General features: G+C 42.7%; 1 protein-coding gene across 1 annotated transcript; it reads right to left on the bottom strand.

Moving 5' to 3' along the window:
• Positions 1-1,655: 1,655 nt before the first annotated feature.
• Positions 1,656-19,017, bottom strand: LOC119460757 (exosome complex component CSL4). Its single transcript, XM_037721841.2, has 7 exons — positions 18,889-19,017; positions 18,530-18,648; positions 17,934-18,094; positions 17,821-17,854; positions 13,743-13,793; positions 13,496-13,577; positions 1,656-1,817 (listed from the first exon to the last, which is right to left on the bottom strand). The coding sequence occupies exons 1-7, from the start codon at positions 18,902-18,904 to the stop codon at positions 1,720-1,722; spliced, it is 561 nt and encodes a 186-aa protein (XP_037577769.1). The 5' UTR covers positions 18,905-19,017; the 3' UTR covers positions 1,656-1,719.
• Positions 19,018-19,148: the final 131 nt, after the last annotated feature.

Here is a 19,148-nt window from a genome sequence, read left to right as displayed (position 1 = left end):
AAAAGAAAGAAAGGAGAACGGTTCTCAATGAACTCAAAAGGAACGGCTATACAACGGAATTCATTCGAAAAACAACCCAACAACAAAAAAGAAAAAACAAACTACGAGACCTCCAACCGTTAACTCCTCCTCGACCACAGAAACGAGTGTCCATCCCATACGTCAAAGGTACCAGCGAAGCTCTCAGCCGAATATTGAAAAAAGAAGGCCTCAAAGTCGCGCATAAACCGATGAACACTTTGAATATCCTCATTCCTAAACCAAAAGACCGTCCATCAAAAGAAAAAGCTCAAGGCGTCATCTATAAAATCAGCTGTGCCGACTGTCCGGCGTCGTACATCGGGGAAACCAAAAATCTAAAAGAAAGAATCAGACAACACGAAAACGACGTCGGAACATTCAACCGAATACGCAGTGCCGTCGCTGAACATTCCGAAGACGCCGACCACAAGATTTCTTTCCAAGAAACCCAAATCCTTCAAACAGAGACAAACTGGCGAAAAAGGCTACTACTCGAGTCTTGGCACATTCAGAACACGGCGGGTAATATAAACCGCGTGAAGGGCATTCTTCCTTCTTTGTATGTTCATGGCCTTGCAGAAGCTACGAAGGGAAGAAAGGACCCCCCGCTCTAGGTCAGCAACAGCAAAACAACTCGTCCCCCACCCCCCCTGTCCCTCGTCAACGCATTCCCGCGATTAAAGGGCGCCCAGCACCGGTCAACCCAGCCGACCAGCGACGCCAAAGTCCCCCCCCCCCCCCACCCCACCCCCATCACCTATTTTGTCTGTCTAGAACAGGTGCCCTGCCAAGTGTCTCCGCACCTTACGCTCTCTCCCCCTTCCTCTCCTTTTGTTACGACGGACCTTTTAAAAGCGGCACACCGCCACCTCCGAAGTATACCCCCTGAAGTAGGAGCCGAATTGGTTCCGAAACGTCGGGCTAGTAAATTTGCTTATTTGGTTGGAGTCAATCTCTAAGTCTTAACCATAGATGTACACATTAGCTTTTCATCAGGTGTGTGATACCACTGCAACTGGAGATCTTGCATCGGTCTCTCTCCTCTGACCATGCTTTCTGTTTCCCTTTAATTTCAAAAGAAAGCGAGTCGCGTGCAAAACTTCTTCCTTGTCCTGTGTTCCTGCTCTAAACCAACAAGTGACATTTGTTGCCTGTCATTAAGTGTTGGCTGAAGACATCCAGCCAGAAACTTCGTACTTAATACTGAAACTCAGAAAGAAAAAAAAAATTTTTCTGTTATGTTGCCTGCAGGCAACACTCATCCATAAATGGTAAAGAAACATTTAGAGACGACAATGAAACCACAGCAAATTGAGTGGCTCCTGCTTCAACTAGTACAACCATGTTCCAAACATGCTTTTCACCATAACCCACATTGTTGCCCATCTATTAGCCAAACAAATCGTCAGCACTACAGGACATTTTCCCCAAAATTTGTATATTGTCCTGTGTGAAGGACCGCTGAAAGCAAGTTTCTTGTGCAGTTGAAGACACAATCAGCCAGCTTGTTTCCCAGAGTGAATAGGCCCAAAAACTATCAATCCATCAAAGAGCATGCCTTGAAATGTATCTACATCACAAATACACATGGCATGACTACATCGAGTGGAAGTAAATCAGCTCATACAATGGAGTGCTACAGGTACTGCCAAAGACATTTTTAATCCCTTAATACAAAGCCAACCTCCCTCCAGTCACTTAAGTAGCTGGTGCCAACTTGGCTACTTTCCTTAGTTCTTTGACACTAGACACTGGGCACTGCATGGCTGTCCAGCTGACGGGTACCATTGGAACACCTGGAAAGAGAGAAGCAGGTCTTGATAAAGCTGCAACATTATGCCGTTACACTAATTCCTATATTCTAGAATGTTCCGCCATTTGACACTCCACCACAACTCAGAAAAGCAGATGGCAGCACCATTTCTTGGCTGAAGTCATCACTGCACTTCAATGGCACTCCACAGCGATTCCGAAGTGATTTTGTAAGTAGGTGCTCTTGGCATTTACTCGAATGCATAGAAGTGAAGCTCTGTTTCTCCAGCAACTCCTCGTCGTGGGAATGACCGAGTACTGTTATGTCTTCTTCAGTCAAAAAGTGGCACTGTGCTCCACTTCGTAAAGTCAAGGAAGAGCATTGAGTCAAGGTGCCTTTGTGAATATGGGGCTATGAATGGCTTACTTCTGTTAACCTTGAGCTGAGACTTCTGTTCCGACTTATGCTGCTGCTTGCACAAGTCCCAGCACAAAGTCAATAGGAGTTGAAAAGCTTCTATTCAAGAAGCTTGGGTGACATTCTTGGAACAGTTTGTCGTTAAACTTGCCCTAAAAATGCCAAACTTTGATGCATAGCAAGTATTGCACCCAGGTGCTTGAATAAACAACCAAGACTGCAAACAAGAACCCACCAATGTCATAAATGGCAGCTTTGATGGAAACCATTCATGACTACACACAATACGCAAGTTCAAAGTGATTAGTGTACCATCAGTTTTTGATGGAGAAGCAAAAGCTGACATCTATGTCTCAGATTAATATGCTTATTGTTATATACCTCGCATAGTAAAAAAATTTACAAAGCAGAAACTGCGCATGTGAGAGCAATCAGGAGATGCACTATACATACAGACAAGCTGCAGAGCAAGAGGCCCTTATAGAGTACTGCACGGGCCCGGCCCGGGCCCGTTTTTACATTGGGCTGCCCGCCCGAGCCCGATCAAAACTTCTATCGTGAGACCTGGGCCCGGGCCCGGAAATAATCTACGTTACCCGCCCGGCCTGGCCCGCCACCCCTTTACCTTAGGCCCGAGCCCGGCCCCAGCCTGACTCGAAACTGGCCCGAACCCGGCCCGAGATCGAAAAATAATGTTTTTGAGAGTTGAGACGCCCGAGAATAACTCGCTGCACGTTACATGCACACCACCAGAAAGCCCGAGCCCGGCCCGGGCCCGGGTCAAAAAGCACACGCCATGCCTCAGCCCGTGAAAAAACTGTTCTACCCGGCCCGGCCCATGGGCCGGGCCCGTGCTTTCGGGTAAGCCCAAGCCCGTGCAGTGCTCTAGGCCCTTACAGTAACAATAAAAATCTAATCTACAGCTTACATGTTCGAAAACATGGGGGAAAATGCTTTATTTGCATGAATATATGAAAAAGAAGAAAACACCAGAAAATTATCTATTTACATGAATAAATGGAAGTATTTTTTTCTTTCTTTGTGGTATTTCCTGTCTAGACATAAACTACACATTTTAACCTTTCTTCAATGCACAGGTTGATCTACCAAATGTATGAGCTACGGTGGAAAGATAACCCTAGACTGAGTTTTGGAAGTCTGTGGGTAGACTTCCTCAGGCAGCTGAAAAGTAAAGCGATGCAAAAGGGCTCTCACAAGGAGAGTGTGTGAGACTTTAGTGATGTAGTGTTGCTCAAGGAGAGAAATGATGCGTAAAATAAATGACCAACTTAAAGTTTCACATTACAGGAGTATATTTGTTGTATGTCATTTACACCCTTCTAACGCCTTGCTTGGCTGTGGTTATCACATGCAGTAGCAAGTAACTTTGCGATCACAATAATGTATGATTTTACGTTTCAGACCTTAAGCTGGCAGCCCTACAATATAGGGTATTTTTTTTAGCAGCACCAAATTTTTAGAAATTTACTGTTGTACATATCAAAATTCTAACCCTTGAGCTAAATTACTTGAGAGGTGGCCATTGCTTCTATGAGAAATTATAAAGTTTAATTTGATAATGAACATAATTACACAAACATTTTCATTATTTATGTTATGGCACATATTGCAATCTACAAATTGTAGCTAGTGAGTTTGCAAGGCATACAGACTTGGAACGAATTCGGAGGATAGCAGAATGGCACCAGTTTCGATATACGCGTTGTCAAACTTGCGTAACAATGCACTGTTGTTGCACTTAATTTTTTAAAAAGAAAACACTGTTTTATGCATTGAAGCAACAAAGTAACTGGAATGCCTATGCAGTTCGTCAGACGCTTTGAAAATTAATATCTCGTAACTGGTGTAGTCGTGAGAATTCATTCTAAGTGGATACTCACCTTGCGAACTCACTGGCTACAATTCGTAAATTGAAATATGTACTATATAGTAATTTAAAAAGTGAATGAGTGTAATCATGTTAATTATTCAATTAAGCATTTTGATTTCTCATAGAAGTAACGACTGCCTCAACGAGTAATTTAAACTCGGGGGTTATAATTGTGCAATCTGCCACAGGCGATTTTTTAAAATATGGTGCTAGCTAAAAAAAGACAAAAACCTGGTATATTGTTACTGCACTATACCTGCCCTAGTATGGCAGTAGCTTTACAAATACAATCCCCAATTACCTCAAACTTTGGCTAGAGTAAAACCTGTATACCATTGCACTGCAATGAACACTGAAACACTAAGTTCTTTTGCCATCATTATGTTTGATTTCCATAACATGAGAAATGCAGCCAAAAAGCCGCAGCTGAGCTTTTCGTTTATCACGACCAGACGCAATGTAAATGTGCAAGGCGAACCGCCCAGATCACGCATCTGTTTACAAATTTCACTTGTCCAAGCTGTTGAAAAGCACAATGCTGTATCCCAACATTGTGCAATAGCTTTGTTTCTTGTATCAACAAATGCTGCAAAATAAAAGAATGATAGAGAAGTGCAGTAACTATTTCCCATCCTTTGCTTCAGGGCTGTTAAAGGGGTTCTGCTACACGGCTTAAAGGGAGACAGCGCACAAAAAAGAACTTTTGAAATGTTGGTAGAATTTTAACAAAATTTAAAGGATATAGCAGCACTATTATAATAAGCCTCTCTCCTAAGTTTTACTGTCTTGCATAAATTTTTGCAGGAGTGATGGCTGGTACATGCATTAAGCGCCTATGCTTGCTTGGAAAAACATTAGTTTTGAAATGAGAAGATGGCTTGCAATATTTATGCCTTAGATTGCCTCGTGAGGGCCTGGAGTATACAACCGTTCAGTTATTTCACTATGCTTATTCGTTTTTCACAAAGAGAAGAATCCTTCAGACGAATTGTCAAAAATGTTTTCCACCATGCCTCAAAAGTTCTCTTAAAATAAAACAAGTTTAAAGTGGAGAGAAAGCAAAAAAAAATAAAAAAATATATATATATATAGTCCACAGTTGCACTCTCAATGAATATTCCCTCAGAAAACAACATAATGCTAAGGAAATTTTGCATAATATGAAAACGATAGCTCAATCTAATTTCAGACTTTAAGAAATAAAACATTCGGAGGCAATTTAGTGGTAAATGCGAGGGAAATGCCATTTGCATTACGTCACACCTCTTTGAGGTCCCGGATCCATGATTTAAGCCACGTTCACAACATTGCAAAGTACAGTTCAGGAGCTCACTCGACACACGTCCTGCCTCTTCGAGGAGCGATGTGCAACTGACGGTGGTCCGGAATAGACCACCATAAGTTGAAAGTATTTAATAGGTACATTTACGATTCTTCTATATTATGGTCGTAAGCTTTCTTTGTAGCCGTCAGTGGAAATAAAGTGCTGCCACTAACTTGTGAATGTGGTGAAATGGGCTATTTATAACATTTTCGCTACTCTAGAATTTATAAAAAGGAAAAAAAAAAAAAAAGGTACATTTATCGAGAATCGAAACCACACTTTCTGCGTGGGAGGCGGAGACGGTATCCCTACACTAAAGTCTAACTCAAGATGGCAGCTATCTGACAGACGTTATGACATGTTGTAAAGCACATTCAATTTACTTCGCAATGCTTTCTTTCTGGCTGTCATCTTGTTAGGATATTTTTCTGCTATCAATCTGGGCAAATTATATACAAAACTTGGCTCTCTGACAAATGCAGAACCTGTGGTTACCGCTGAAAGCGATTTTCTTTTTAATCTGTGGGTGACCGCTGTGTTGACCAGAAAGGTTGGTGTCGACATTTATGTGCAGCGCTCACATCTTCTAGTGTGTAGTCGCTGTGCAGTTTGCTTCCTGCAAACACGTGCAGTCCAAGATGAGCATAATGCAGTGCTGGTACCATTCATGTTCCTGCTGCCAAAGAAGACATTGCTACTCATGCACTTTCATCTGAGAACCCCTCTGCATCCCACTGCCTGCCCCATTGCCAGAGCTGTAGCAGACCATCCGCAATACTCAGGCGGAAGCGGGCAATTTGTTTGAAGAAATGTCTAGATTTATTACATTAGTGTACTCATTTTTAAGGGTACACAAATTACTGTGCATAGACATGCTATTAAAAATAAGCTTAATGCTGTGGCATGTTTCAAGCATTCCCGATGATGCAATGCGGGTAGCCAATCTGATAGCTTGCACAATTGACATCACGCGGCCTCGCTACGTAGCAGGGGATGGAGCTGCTGAAAACTCGGGGGAGCGGTGCCACTGCGATCGATAGCGATGCTCATGCGTCTCTTAATGATCAGAACAAGCTACCCTAATGACACAGTACCTTTACACGTCAAAATCGTTTCAGGGTCCCTTTAAGGAACACCTACTATGTTCCATAACAGTGGCTCCTTTCCACACATTTTCTTCACCGCATAATACTGCTGCACAGAGGTGAAGTTGACATAAGAGAACCAACCATTGGACAACGCATATTAAATCTTAGCCTCATACGCGCTCAATGCATGTCTCGATCTGAAGCGCACTGAACCCTACAGTGCCTAAACACAAATGGCTTAGATTTAAATCTGACTTCAGCTAGCTACCTAGCACTTTTTTTTTTTTTGCAAGGTGACACGTTGGGGCAGTTTTTCGGGAGATTTATGGCCATGTCCAACAATCGGGAGGTCAGAATTCGGGAGAGTTGGTAGATATAAAAGTTGGACTGAAGTAGTTTTTCATGGAATGAGTTCTTGTTACACAAAAAGAATTCAACTCTATCCCGAATGAATATTGCTACGTACTGGCCTTGTCGTGTAGGCATGCTTGTGGGTGTTTCAAGATTTCCCTGAGAGCTATTTCAATGAGAACATATGGTTGCTGTTGCAGGATGCAGCAACAGCAGGACACAAAAAACTAAGCCAACTCTGAGAGCTCTCACCCAGCCTCGTGGCTCCTCACTGCTCAGTCAAATGCTATAGGGATGCAGGGCAACAGTTTTTCTAATGGCTCTCAAGCCAGGGCAACAAAGTTGAGCACCCATGTGCCAGTGATTTCTCACTGCATTACAATGCTGCGTGCACCAACTGCCTGCAGTTAATGTGCTGCGTGGTGGTACAGAATGATGGTGTAAAGGCCAACAAGTATTAATACTTTGCTTAAAACAAACATTACAATGATACTGGTACACCGACACATAGATCTATTGAATGTACTTTGTCGTATTTTTACTTGAAGCACCTCAGAGAACAAATTGGGGCTTAATATGGACCAAAGTTGACACATAGTGGCATTAAGTGCATGTTATCTTGGCCCAAGAAGATTTTTGCTCAACATTGCAGCTGTAGTGCAATCGATATAGCAACAAACGTGAAAATAGTTTTACCCACTAAAAAATTTCGAATTCGGCACATTGCTGTCAAAATTTGGAACGCTTCCAACATTTTGCTATGAAAGTTACCAATAAACAGCACTACCTTCTGAAGTTGAATATTTATTGTTTAGGAATGCAAGATTGGCTGTGCTCACAGTGGAAGAATATTTAGGTGTTGACACTGCGCGCGAGCGAGCGTCCAGATTATGTTCGGCCGCGCGCGGGCGCACCGAGTAGCTCTGCTGCGAGCAGATAGATGGCGCCGCGGCCAGCGGTCCCAGCTTAGCGGCGCCGGCGGCTTGGCACTCCTCTGCCTCCGCTAAATTTTCGTTCATAGTGGAGTGAGTAAATCTCAAAGCGCGAAAAAAAAATCGTTATTTCACATTAAAGTGATAAGTGTACCAGGCTTCGCTAACATGAAGGTTCCTTGTGCAGGGCGTGGATGACGTGAACACGGATCAATCGGGCAGCACTCAAAGCCCATTGAAGTTACGCTCGCGCGAACAATTTTTCGTCCGGTCTAGTCGTTCATCCAAGCATAAAAACAGAATAAAAGCGTTAGCCCACGTGCTACCCCTCGATCAGAAGAAAATAGTGACTGCACCAGAAAATGTATTTCATGCTTATCGCTGCTTCCATTCACACTCAGAAAACCGTTCAATCATCGTTGCGCGAATTAAATGTGGCCGCGATATAAATTAAGAAATGAAACGGCGCAAGCTTCCGATATGCAATGCACTAGAGCAATGTAGCTGTTCATGGCTAGAACTTAAGATGAGAATGCACATCAGCTATGTAAAAACTCTCTCAAATGGGAATTTATTAGGCGGGACGAAGGCAGGCATCTATCTTGAATTAGAGCATCACTACCACAGTTTACTGATGAAAACCTGAGCAAATCCCTTTATATTCCAATTCCACTTAACATAGAGCGTGTATATTATTCATTGGGCTTTCGTACATTGAGGACTGAGTGGCTCTTGCAAGATCTAAAAAAAGAGGTGACTTTCTTTTTTCTTAAATTGCATATGAGAATGTGCCAATGTAAGCGTGTTTGACAATGCATGCTACAGCCTGTCCGCAAATACACTTACACCCACCACACAAAAATCCCATAGACATTTTTTTTGCATAGACACAATACGAAAAAACTTGTGCATGAAGCAGCTCGATAATTTTAGTAGGTGATAACCATCCCAGAAGCTTGCGGTCTCATTCACTCCCACAATGGAAAAATGTTGTATAAAAACATGCAAGCATGTAATTGTAATCTACACCGCACGCGCATTGTAGAAAAAAATCAGTATCCAGGATGGAATAAATTTGAAAATGAGGCACACATCTGCACAGAAAACCGCAGTATTTTACAGGGTGCACAAATATTTCAAAATATGCAAATGTCACGTAGCTGGACAGAACCATAGTAATGTTCTTGCCGTCCCTTGGAGATACTCAGTTATTTTTTACATTCCGCCTAATTAGATAATTAGTCTTATTTATTGATCAACTTCTCAATTATTATAATTGGATTAAAAGTGTCAATGAAAAAATTGTAGAGCAACATGAAATACTCCCGATACAGCTTTCTATTGCTCAATACGCGCTACGTAGAAGTGTTTTTCCGAGCATGAAAGAAGCTCACGAATACATGCAAAGTGCCTCGAGCGGCCAGTCGCGCGGCAATATTGCTGTATTCGCGGGTTTCGTTCACGCTCGGAAAACACTTTTATGTATCACGTATTGAGCAACAGAAAGTTATATTGGGAGTTTTCCATGCTTCTCTACAATTCTCTCGTTCACACTTTTTATCAATTATAGCATTAAAAAAGTTGATTATTCAATTATGAAAATAATTATGTAATTAAGCGGAATAAAAAAAAATAATCTGAGTATCTCCAAGCGACGGCAGACAACATTACCTTGGTTCTGTCCAGCTACGTGACATTTACATATTTTCAAATGTTGGTGCATGATAGTAAACCACCCAGTATATATCTTGTACGTGCAGCAAAATTTGCACAAACTACTGTGGCACACAGGAGGTTCTCTCTTCCGCAGCGGCTTTCGAGGTTTATTTGACCATGTGAGGTTATTTGGACCGTTTGGAAATAAGGTGGGAATCCTTTTATCGAGCGCTCCGCGTAATATGCCATCGATATCGTATCCTCTGAAAAATGGCTGGTGCAGACATGGTCGGTAGGCGTTAGAGTTCGGTCTGCCCTCAGATTTTCACGGTGCCACTGCTCTATACGACCGCTGTCGGACGGCGCTTTGAATAAAGGCACACGCTCCGCACAAGTCAGGTATCCAGAATTGCAGTTCGGAACGAAGCACTTTCTAGCCATTTCAAACGCCCCTCAGACGGCCGCTGCCACCTTCGTTGATGGCCCGTGGCGACAATACCGAAGCACAAGCTCATGAAACGAACGCGAACAAAAATCGTGCCTTCAAAACAGCGCAACCGCACATTCAAGCACGAAGACGAAGCAGCGGCAGCACGCGCCTTGCCGCCGAGGCTGGGACCGCATACCGCAGCGCCCTCTACAACGGCGCCGAACCGGCTGCAATCAAGCCGAACATAATCTGGACGCGAGCGAGCGGCGCTTTCGCGCGCGTTGGGGGGAGAGTGTCAGCACCTCTCCTTATTCTTACACCGTGGCTGTGCTTTAGCTCTCCTTAGGTGTTTTGTATTGGAGCGCTTCTTTCCTTCCTTTGGTATTGCCTAGCACGCTTGTAGCTGCAATGCTCTGCCAGTGGGCACACCACCATCTATTCCTAATTTACCATACGGCACGATATCTTTGTTTCTATTTCCCATACATTTTGAAACAACACCTTCATGTATGTTGCCTTTCCTCCTTGCTTTTGCCTCCGCTGTCACACAGTGCAATGTTACGAAAGCTGAAGCTGTAAAATGCGTGTAAAAAAAAGGAACACAGAAAGCTGTACTACAAAACCACAGCATACATATAGAGTTCGAATCTGTTTATAGCTACATGACAGTGTAGCTATTACAATAGCCATTGTAGCAGCTACACTGCAAGTGTAGCAGTTGTGAGTGTAGCTATTATTAGTACAGTAGAGCTAGCACAACACCATCTGCACTGTCTGCTGATAATCACCAGTGATATGGGTGAAGGCATGAGCACATTTTACGAGAAGCCGAAACCCGTATTCAGGCTACTTCAAGCCGGTTCATACTGTGAAGGATGAGTCGTACTTTTTGAGCACTAATTTCAATAGGTGACATGGACAGCAGCACTCCTGAAGGTTCCGCACTATTAGCGCCATCATCGGTTTGTGCACGCAGAAGGTGTCTGCCTTTGACAGTGCATGGTCATACCCGTACCTACAACACCCTTGTCGTACCCTTGTCCGTCGATAACCACCAGCGCTAAAACTGGTGGTTATCAGCAGACAGCACTGACAGTACTGTTGACTATGCACTCGTGTGTAGTTACTAACAGATCTGAGCTCTGTACACATCTGTAACCATGGGTGTTTGTAAACAGAACAAGCTCACTACTATTCTTACCATGGAATGTAACCGCAAAGCGCTCTTGTTTTTGTCACTCAAATCATGATTATTTAGATAAGCCCTGCCAATGAAAGCAACCCTTCAACAGCACGTCACTGACTTCACAGCTTGCTTGGTGGCTTTCAGAACACTGCAGTTTTCATGAGAATGTAGCTGTGTTCAAATGCAGGTGCTTGTACTCCCTCCTGCATTTGAGTGTAGCCGTAATGAGGCATACTGTCGAGAGCCTTTTGTTTTGTGCTTTAGTGTTTGCCCTCTCTGCTGCTTTCTTGTTTGTGAGCTGGCTCTCAGTGATCATAACCACAGAATGAAGCCCACCAACAATTGTTGCATAACACCGCCATGCCACAGAGCAACACAAAGGGCTGCCAGGGTTTTAAAGAGCCACAGGAACGGTAAAGGAACTTTTTATTTAGGTCACCTGCTGCATATTATTATGCAGCACTGGATATTTCAGGTCAACTGTGGCATGTACAGGAATAATATTGACCAGTTAAGTGTTCAGACAGAATCATCTAATTATCTAACCAGTGAGGATGTTTTACTATGTTCATGAAGTGTTGCGTCCTAGGACCCCTTTAGCTCACATATGCATACATGTCAACACTGCAGGTCTGAAACAAAGGATTGGGTCACCATGCTTGAAAGTAATGTGTTAGCTTTCCTGAAACACATCACAATCACGCCACTATGTGGGTGTAAAAAAGCCTGTATCTCCCCTTGACACTGTACTTGGCATTCTTTCTGCTGAAGCTATTGGATCTGTTGGATCTGAAGAATCTGTTGCTCACAGAACTTTCTTTTACTGAGCAAGACTTATATTTTAAGAAGAGTTATCCGACGAATGCCCACAAAGACTAAAGAACTATTCATAAAATTTTTAAAAATTAATCTCATAAAAACACGCAATACGCTAAGGTGATGAAAAGCTTGTTTGCTGATACATCCATTATTTTCCGCAAATCTCATTGATCAAAAGTGCCTTACACACTTCTCGAATGTCACAAGTGTGCTCAGTGCCTCTATAGTTCCTTGAGGAAGCCAGCACACCTCAAATCTTCAACTGATCAATCACCTGGCTAGTTATCAGCATGTGATCGGCTAGAATGTGTGCATTTTAACCCGACGGTTCTTCAAGAGCACGATATTGATAGACACATGATCAAAAAAGTCAAGTTTCGCCCGAAAGGTGAAGCATCGATTGCAATAGCAAATTATTAGACGGCTATACCAAGTAAAGATAGTAGTTTGATCGGCCTATAAGCTTGTAAAAATTCGCTTGCTAACTAAATGGTCACGTGCTCACAGGCAAACATGAGCACACTCAATGACCGCGGACACTCAATGTCAAAGCGCTGGCGTGGGAAAGAGCAGCAGCAGCAGCAGCGAGTGAATTGCTCTTTGTGCTGCCTCTCACTTCAACGCATCTAAGCGGCAAGAACACAGCGCACACAAGGACATAAGCACTCAGCGCGGATGCACTCTTTACCTATGTACCCACCACAGATCGCTTTCAAGATAGGGCCAGCGCGACCGCACTCAATTGCGCCATACCCAGCCGCCACCGGAGTGCGATGGAATACAGCGCGCTTCCTCCCTTGCACGCAAGAGATCAAGCCATCATCCTTCTTAGCTCACCTTCACACACTTTTACTCGCACCCACAACATACGGTGTGCAGCCGTGATGTTATACGAAACATCATGGCGACAGCAACGCCAATGCCGACGGCCGAAATGCACCTGGAGTACCCAAATAATTGATATTGCAATAAAATTTCTGTTCTGTTTATGTTCCTGATGACAAGAGCGCTTACACAGCCATTAGCTGATCAGACTGGACACTGTCAGACTACATGAAGCACCACTTGGGGTTGTCGTGCTGTGTTTTTGATTTTGGGCTGTTCCTGGGGTTTGCTGCTATGAACTTGCTTTGCCAAATCCTTGCTTTTAAATTAATACATTAACTCATTGACTCATGGCTGAAAGATCAAAATTTGTTTGCAAAATAAAAAATTGTAAAAGTAGAATTCACGAAAATGGATTTCAATTGTGCTGAAAGAGCGCAGTAATGATAACAGCTTGACCCATTCAACTGACAAATTTTGCATGGACTGCTCAGTAGAGGTAAACAGTAAACAGTAGAGGTCAAACAAGGAATATCTCAAGCTGGAGCCAACATCTTGGCAAAGGGACTTTGCTTCGTCAAAGCAAGAACTCTGATACTAAGCACCAGAAAGCAATGCATCTTCTGTACTGATTGCATTGGTGTCTTATTGCTACTGTACCACCCCAACAGGCGCCAGTTGTGTGCATGTGCTTGGATTACCATGATATCCATACGTAGTTAGTACCTGGTAGAGGTAATAACAATTGCACAACATGCTGCGAAACTATGCTAAAATCTGTTGTTCAGAGTCCTCAACTTACCCAAGGGACCCAAAGCCACAACTACTCCGAGCTTGTTCTCGGCAGTTGACAGGTAGTAGGAAAGTGCATCACCAAGGGATATCTTTCATAAAGTCAAGGATAATAACATGTTCTAGACACATTACGCCATTTCAACATGGCTTTACCAACTGAAACGGTAATTCAGGCTAGTTGGTCTCGCGTAATATGTAAGACATAATGCATTAAACAAGAGACGACTACAGAAACAATACCAAGGGAAGGATACTACTCTGGCCAGGACGATGTCACCTGTCCGAAAACATTTGTGCATCTCGACCTGAAATAACAAAAAAATCAGTCTAGGTCAACCAGCACATTCTACACTCAAGGGTGACACGCTACACAAGGCAAACTATTCAATTACTAGCTACAACTAGAGAACTGGTTGAAGAACACAAGCATAAATGAAGCCTCAGGTACAAAACCAAGACCGAGATAAGTCACGGAGTTATTTGAACAGCCAATAGATTGACTTTACTATTCTCATGTGCAAATAGAACGGTTTCTGCTGATGCAACGGCACCGATAGTCTGCAGCTTTACCACTATCTTTAAGTACAAGGCACGGCTTTTAGAAGCATACTAAACAATGCTACATAGTGGGCTTCACCATTATGTTTTACGAGTTTCTTTGATATATCCACAAAGGCACATTTCTTTGCTGCTGCTGCTGCTGCTGCTAAGCACAAATGTGTGTGTACGTGCACGTGTGTGTGGAGGAACACCTATCATATTTCTGGGAGTATGTGTGCAAGAGAACACCTATGAAAATGATTTGCTTATAGGCATAGGGTCACACAAACGCACATTAAACCATGTTTCATCTCGAACTCACATTTAATATAACGTTGCTAGCTGTTTTCATCTAAATACTATAGCATTTTTATCACCTTTCCATAACAAGAAGATTTTGCGTATTTGCGTTTAGAATTTGGCACTTCTCTCCAGAAATTGCAGATTCAGATGCAACCACAATAGAAATACAGGTTGCATGCAATGTATTATCAGCGTCAAATGAAACCTGAACAGCGGAGCGCGTGGCGCAAGCATAACTGAAGGTATAGTGTGCGCTGTCCAGTCATCACCATTGACAGGCGTGCACATCCGGTTTTGACACTGCACGCGATATTTTCACTTCTGTTCTGGTTCTTATATTTGAAAGGGAGAAAAGAAAACTAGAACAAAACAGAAGCTAAAATATTGCAGCTTATGGCAAGTATTGTCGCACGGTTTGCCGAAACCTTAAGTGGTATTGGCGTCAAATGAAACGCGAGCAGTGGTGCGCGTGGTGCAGTTTGCACCGTCATCATTAGAGATACATTCGCTCGTGCGGTTTGCCGCAGCTGCACCACATTCGTTCTTTTGATCGGCAAAACTGCGCAGCGCAGTATCGCTGGCAGCCGTGTTGGTGGCCGGCATGGGCGTGCAGAGCGCATTTGGCTGTTTGACTCCCAAACGAGCGCAGTGCAACCAAAGCGCATGTGTGCACCTGTCAATGGTGATGACTGGACAGCACGCACTATATGTTCACTTATGCTTGGGCCACGCGCTCTGCTCAAGTTTTATTTGACGCTGATAGTACACGCTGTGGCAACCATGGTGGCCAGCATCAGCACCACAGCATTTGTACAGCAATATAGAGGGTCACCACCAACTGCCATTTGATTCTGAAGAATTTCTCTGCTTTCAACAATTACCAGCAGAAGAAGTTGAATGGAGTAAGTAGCTGCATTATTCTTACAGAATTACGTGAAATCATCACCTTTCTTTAGAGGTCACACGAATTGGCCTCTGATATTTATATACTGCTACATCCACAGACACACTGTGCACAAACTGTGAACTGTTAACTAAAGTAATTTATTTATTTTATTTATTTATTTATGTCATACCCACAGCGCCTCATGCTAGTACAGTGGAGGGGGGGACCGAAAAAAAAAAAAAAAAAAGACAAAGCATATAGAGCGGTAGCAAGCACAAGCAGCATAAAAACAAATCGTATACATATAACAGCGGCAAAGAACATCACAATCAATCAAGACAGGTGAACATGCTCTAGTGCTTTAGCAAAATGTATACATAATTAAAGTTACAAAAAACTCACCAATACAAGAAGAAAATGCAAATTAGTATTGAACAAAAGCTTACTGTATACCAAGAGCTATAAACAAAAATAAATCACAAGAAAACCTAATAAATACAGTAGTGATCCCCCCAGGGAGCAGCACGCATACTCAATGACTCAAATTCAGAAAGAATTATTTGACAAGTGCAAAAAAGATTTCATTAGACGATGTAATTGCCACAGACTTATCTAATAGATTCCATTCACACATTGTTTTAGGGAAAAAAGACATGTGGAATAACTCTGTTCTGCATGCGAATTCCAATACCTTATACTCGTGGTCAACTCTATGTGAATGATAGTTAGGTTCCTTTATGTAAATATGCCTGTCAATACCAACTTTTGCATGATAGATATTGTGAAAAAACTTTAATCGAAGTCTGCGTCGTCTACAATCTAGTGTGTCCCATTGCAATAATTCTCTCGTGCACGTAGGACTGAAGTTTCTGTCACAACGTTCGAAAACAAATCGAACAGCTAAATTCTGTACCCGTTCTGTACCCGTGTTGGGGGTCCCAAACAACACACGCGTAATCAAGAACAGAACGCACGTATGTTCTATAAAGCAATTCTTTAGTTGATATATTAAAGCTCTTGGCATGGATGAGCAATTGTGTTACTTCTTAGTAGAGAAATACAGAGATGATTGACCTACGGTGTTTGACATGCAGCATCTGACCTGGGCCGGTATTTTGTAGCGATGACTTTAAATTAATAATGCCTTAAAAACGGATAGGCGGGCTAGTTGGTTTGGCATCATAATGAAACTTTTGCGCACACAACAACACGAAACCACCTACCACAACGAAGAAGTACCTTGTGTACTTCTTCGTTGTGGTTTCGTGTTGTTGTGTGCGCAAAAGTTTCATTATAATAATGCCTTTTCGCGCTTTGTCAGTGGTCAGAGCGACGGTCCGCTCGCGTTATCAATGGGATCAGCCGGCCGTGAGCAGTGGATGATAAGACTATTCTAAAATAAGTCATAAGGCATCGCTACAAAATCGCGGCCCTGCATGTGTTGCTAGAACTGTATTTATTATGAATGCCACTTGTATCGAAACTAATATATGCAAGTGTAAGGAAATCACTTGGTCGTGACTGGGCTGTTTCCCGGACCCCCACCACCAAGGTTCCACCAACTCCAGTAAAAAATGGAGCCTTACACAAATGGAAAGAGACAGAAGAAGGGGGGGAACCTGTCCCCCCCCACTTGAAGAAAAACTCTTTCAATCACAGTTGTCATCTGTATCTATCATGCCTATAACAACCAGCTGCCCTACGGCAGCAATGGCATGGTGAAACTTGAGATGACATTTGTTCACATTTCAAAAGAAAAGACGCAAGGTATACAGCACGGCATTTTAGCTTTATTCCTAGATTGTAGTGATAACATTAATGCACAAGCAGAAAAACCCAAGTCATACTGGGATGCTCCTTTCACAGCTACAGCGCTTTTGACACTGTGTTACCTTGCAATTCACTAAATATATGAATACTCCACAGCAACATTTCATAGCAGTCTCAGCAAACACTGCTCATTGTTGATCATCAGATAACAAGCACATCAAATTCTACACCCACCTGGTTGGGCTGAAAACCATTAACCACACAATTCTCAAGACTAGTGCTTTACTGAATGTGCCACAAGCCCATCAGCATAAGCATGTGCTCAGAGAAGATATTGCTTTTTCCCCAAATTTGTGACTGATGTCAAAGAACAAGCATGAAATTCAACAGAAAAGAGCCAAACAAAAAAGAGACCCAGGAAGAAGTGGAGCAGGAACCTGTTATGCTTTGAGGGCGGTAGCAACATATGTTGTATAATCTACTTGGAAAGCAGACAAAACCTGCAGGGTACATGCATATGTGGCATCAAATTTTTACCTGAAAATTCCAAAGCTACACCATCATGCAATGATGTACTGGTAGATTTAGAAGAAAACACGCAAGAGATACCTATGTGGACAACATAACTGGCAGCAGCCCATGCTCACATATAGTGCCAATCATCCCAAGATTGTTCAACATGCACTGCTGAACCTGTCATGATCCCACTGAGGACCACAACCAACAGTTTTAAAAACAATGACATGAAGATGTCTTTATGTCAAAAAGTTAAAAAATGCAGACAATGTGCCAGCATTGCAGGTACACAAACAAAATGAGTAAAAAAAAATTACCGTGTCTTTTTCAAATTCTCGAACATCTTCCTTTCTGGAAACGAAGAAACTCATAATAGTAAGACTCGCAAGTTATAAGCTTAAAACCTTTCCTAAATTCAAAATTCACTTACCGAATAATACCTCTAAATGGTTCGCAGAGCTCACAGTCTTCAATGGCTATGATAGAGCATTTGCAGAATCTGTGTGTGACACCTGTGATTTTGACTGTGACTATATTTCCTGGCGCAGGCACATTCTGTCTAGTGCAACGGTGTACTTCAACCAATGTTTTCTGAAATGACAAATTTTGTCATACCATTTTAATTGCACTATGACACTTGTGGACATATGCAGACCATTAAATTTACTGGGAAAAAGCAATGATTTATTCCGTGTAAATTCTTTATACATCGGTGCTCAAGCGCATATTTAGTTCAAAACTTCCTTTTCCTCGCACTCCTCCGTAAACTTGAAGCTTTTTATCAAGCCAGTCTTATCTCGTGAATAAATGGTTTAGGATGTGTCTGCCTGCTTTAAGAACGACTACGAGCAGCTAAAATACACAAGAAAAATCCACCACGACTCCTTTACTAGGGGGGTACAACTATACTGGTGACTAAACTGTGACGTATTACCCAAGATACTTGGCAAAATTCCATGGCAAATTGCAGTGGTGGTGCGTGCTAACAAGCATGCACGTACAAGGCACACTTAACTGTACACTCACCTTGTCCTTTTGACGCAGGATTTTGATCAAACCTGCAAGACTGGAATAAACATAGCCATTCTGGACATAAGTGCCATCTCCTCCAAGAAATCGATCACCAGAGGCGCAGAGCCTTTGCCCTATAAATGGTAAACAGGACCTCACTTGAACACAGACGGCAACAATGAACGGAGGTCATCATCATGGTATCCAACTAATACGCTGGTTAACTGAGTCAGCAGCAAACTACAACTAGAGCTACATAACCAAACGCGCAACAGGTTAGTCGATGGGAACGCAGGCGCTCGTTTCCTGGCTACTGCATTTACATTCGTCCTTAGGCAAAATATACTAACTTAAGCGTACATGCTGGAACTTACCTGGAATGCAATACATTCTACAAAAGTTTTACAAACGAAGACATGCAAGCAACACAATGCATACAATCACGAGCGCCGGCACTGTGCCGCAAGCAGCTCAGCCGTACTGGAATGGCTCGGCTTCGTGTGCGTCTTGGGTTGGATTGTCCAAAGCCATTGCTTCCGGATCACGCTTTTGCTGCAGCCAACGCAGCTCAGTCGTGAGCTTGTGGATGGATAATGAATGATATAAATAAAAGAAAGGTGAAAAGCACACGGAA

Source organism: Dermacentor silvarum, chromosome 1 (genome assembly GCF_013339745.2).
Source record: "Dermacentor silvarum isolate Dsil-2018 chromosome 1, BIME_Dsil_1.4, whole genome shotgun sequence".
NCBI classification, from domain to species: Eukaryota; Metazoa; Arthropoda; class Arachnida; order Ixodida; family Ixodidae; genus Dermacentor; species Dermacentor silvarum.
Note: the sequence above shows the minus strand (reverse complement) of the source record. Positions and strands in the feature narration are given on the sequence as shown.

Coding starts and splice junctions, on each gene's coding strand:
- LOC119460757 (XM_037721841.2), bottom strand. Junction 18,095..18,529: donor TCCTGCGTCAAAAGGACAAG/GTGAGTGTACAG, acceptor TTGTCATTTCAG/AAAACATTGGTTGAAGTACA. Junction 13,794..17,820: donor GAGAATTTGAAAAAGACACG/GTAATTTTTTTT, acceptor TTGTTATTTCAG/GTCGAGATGCACAAATGTTT.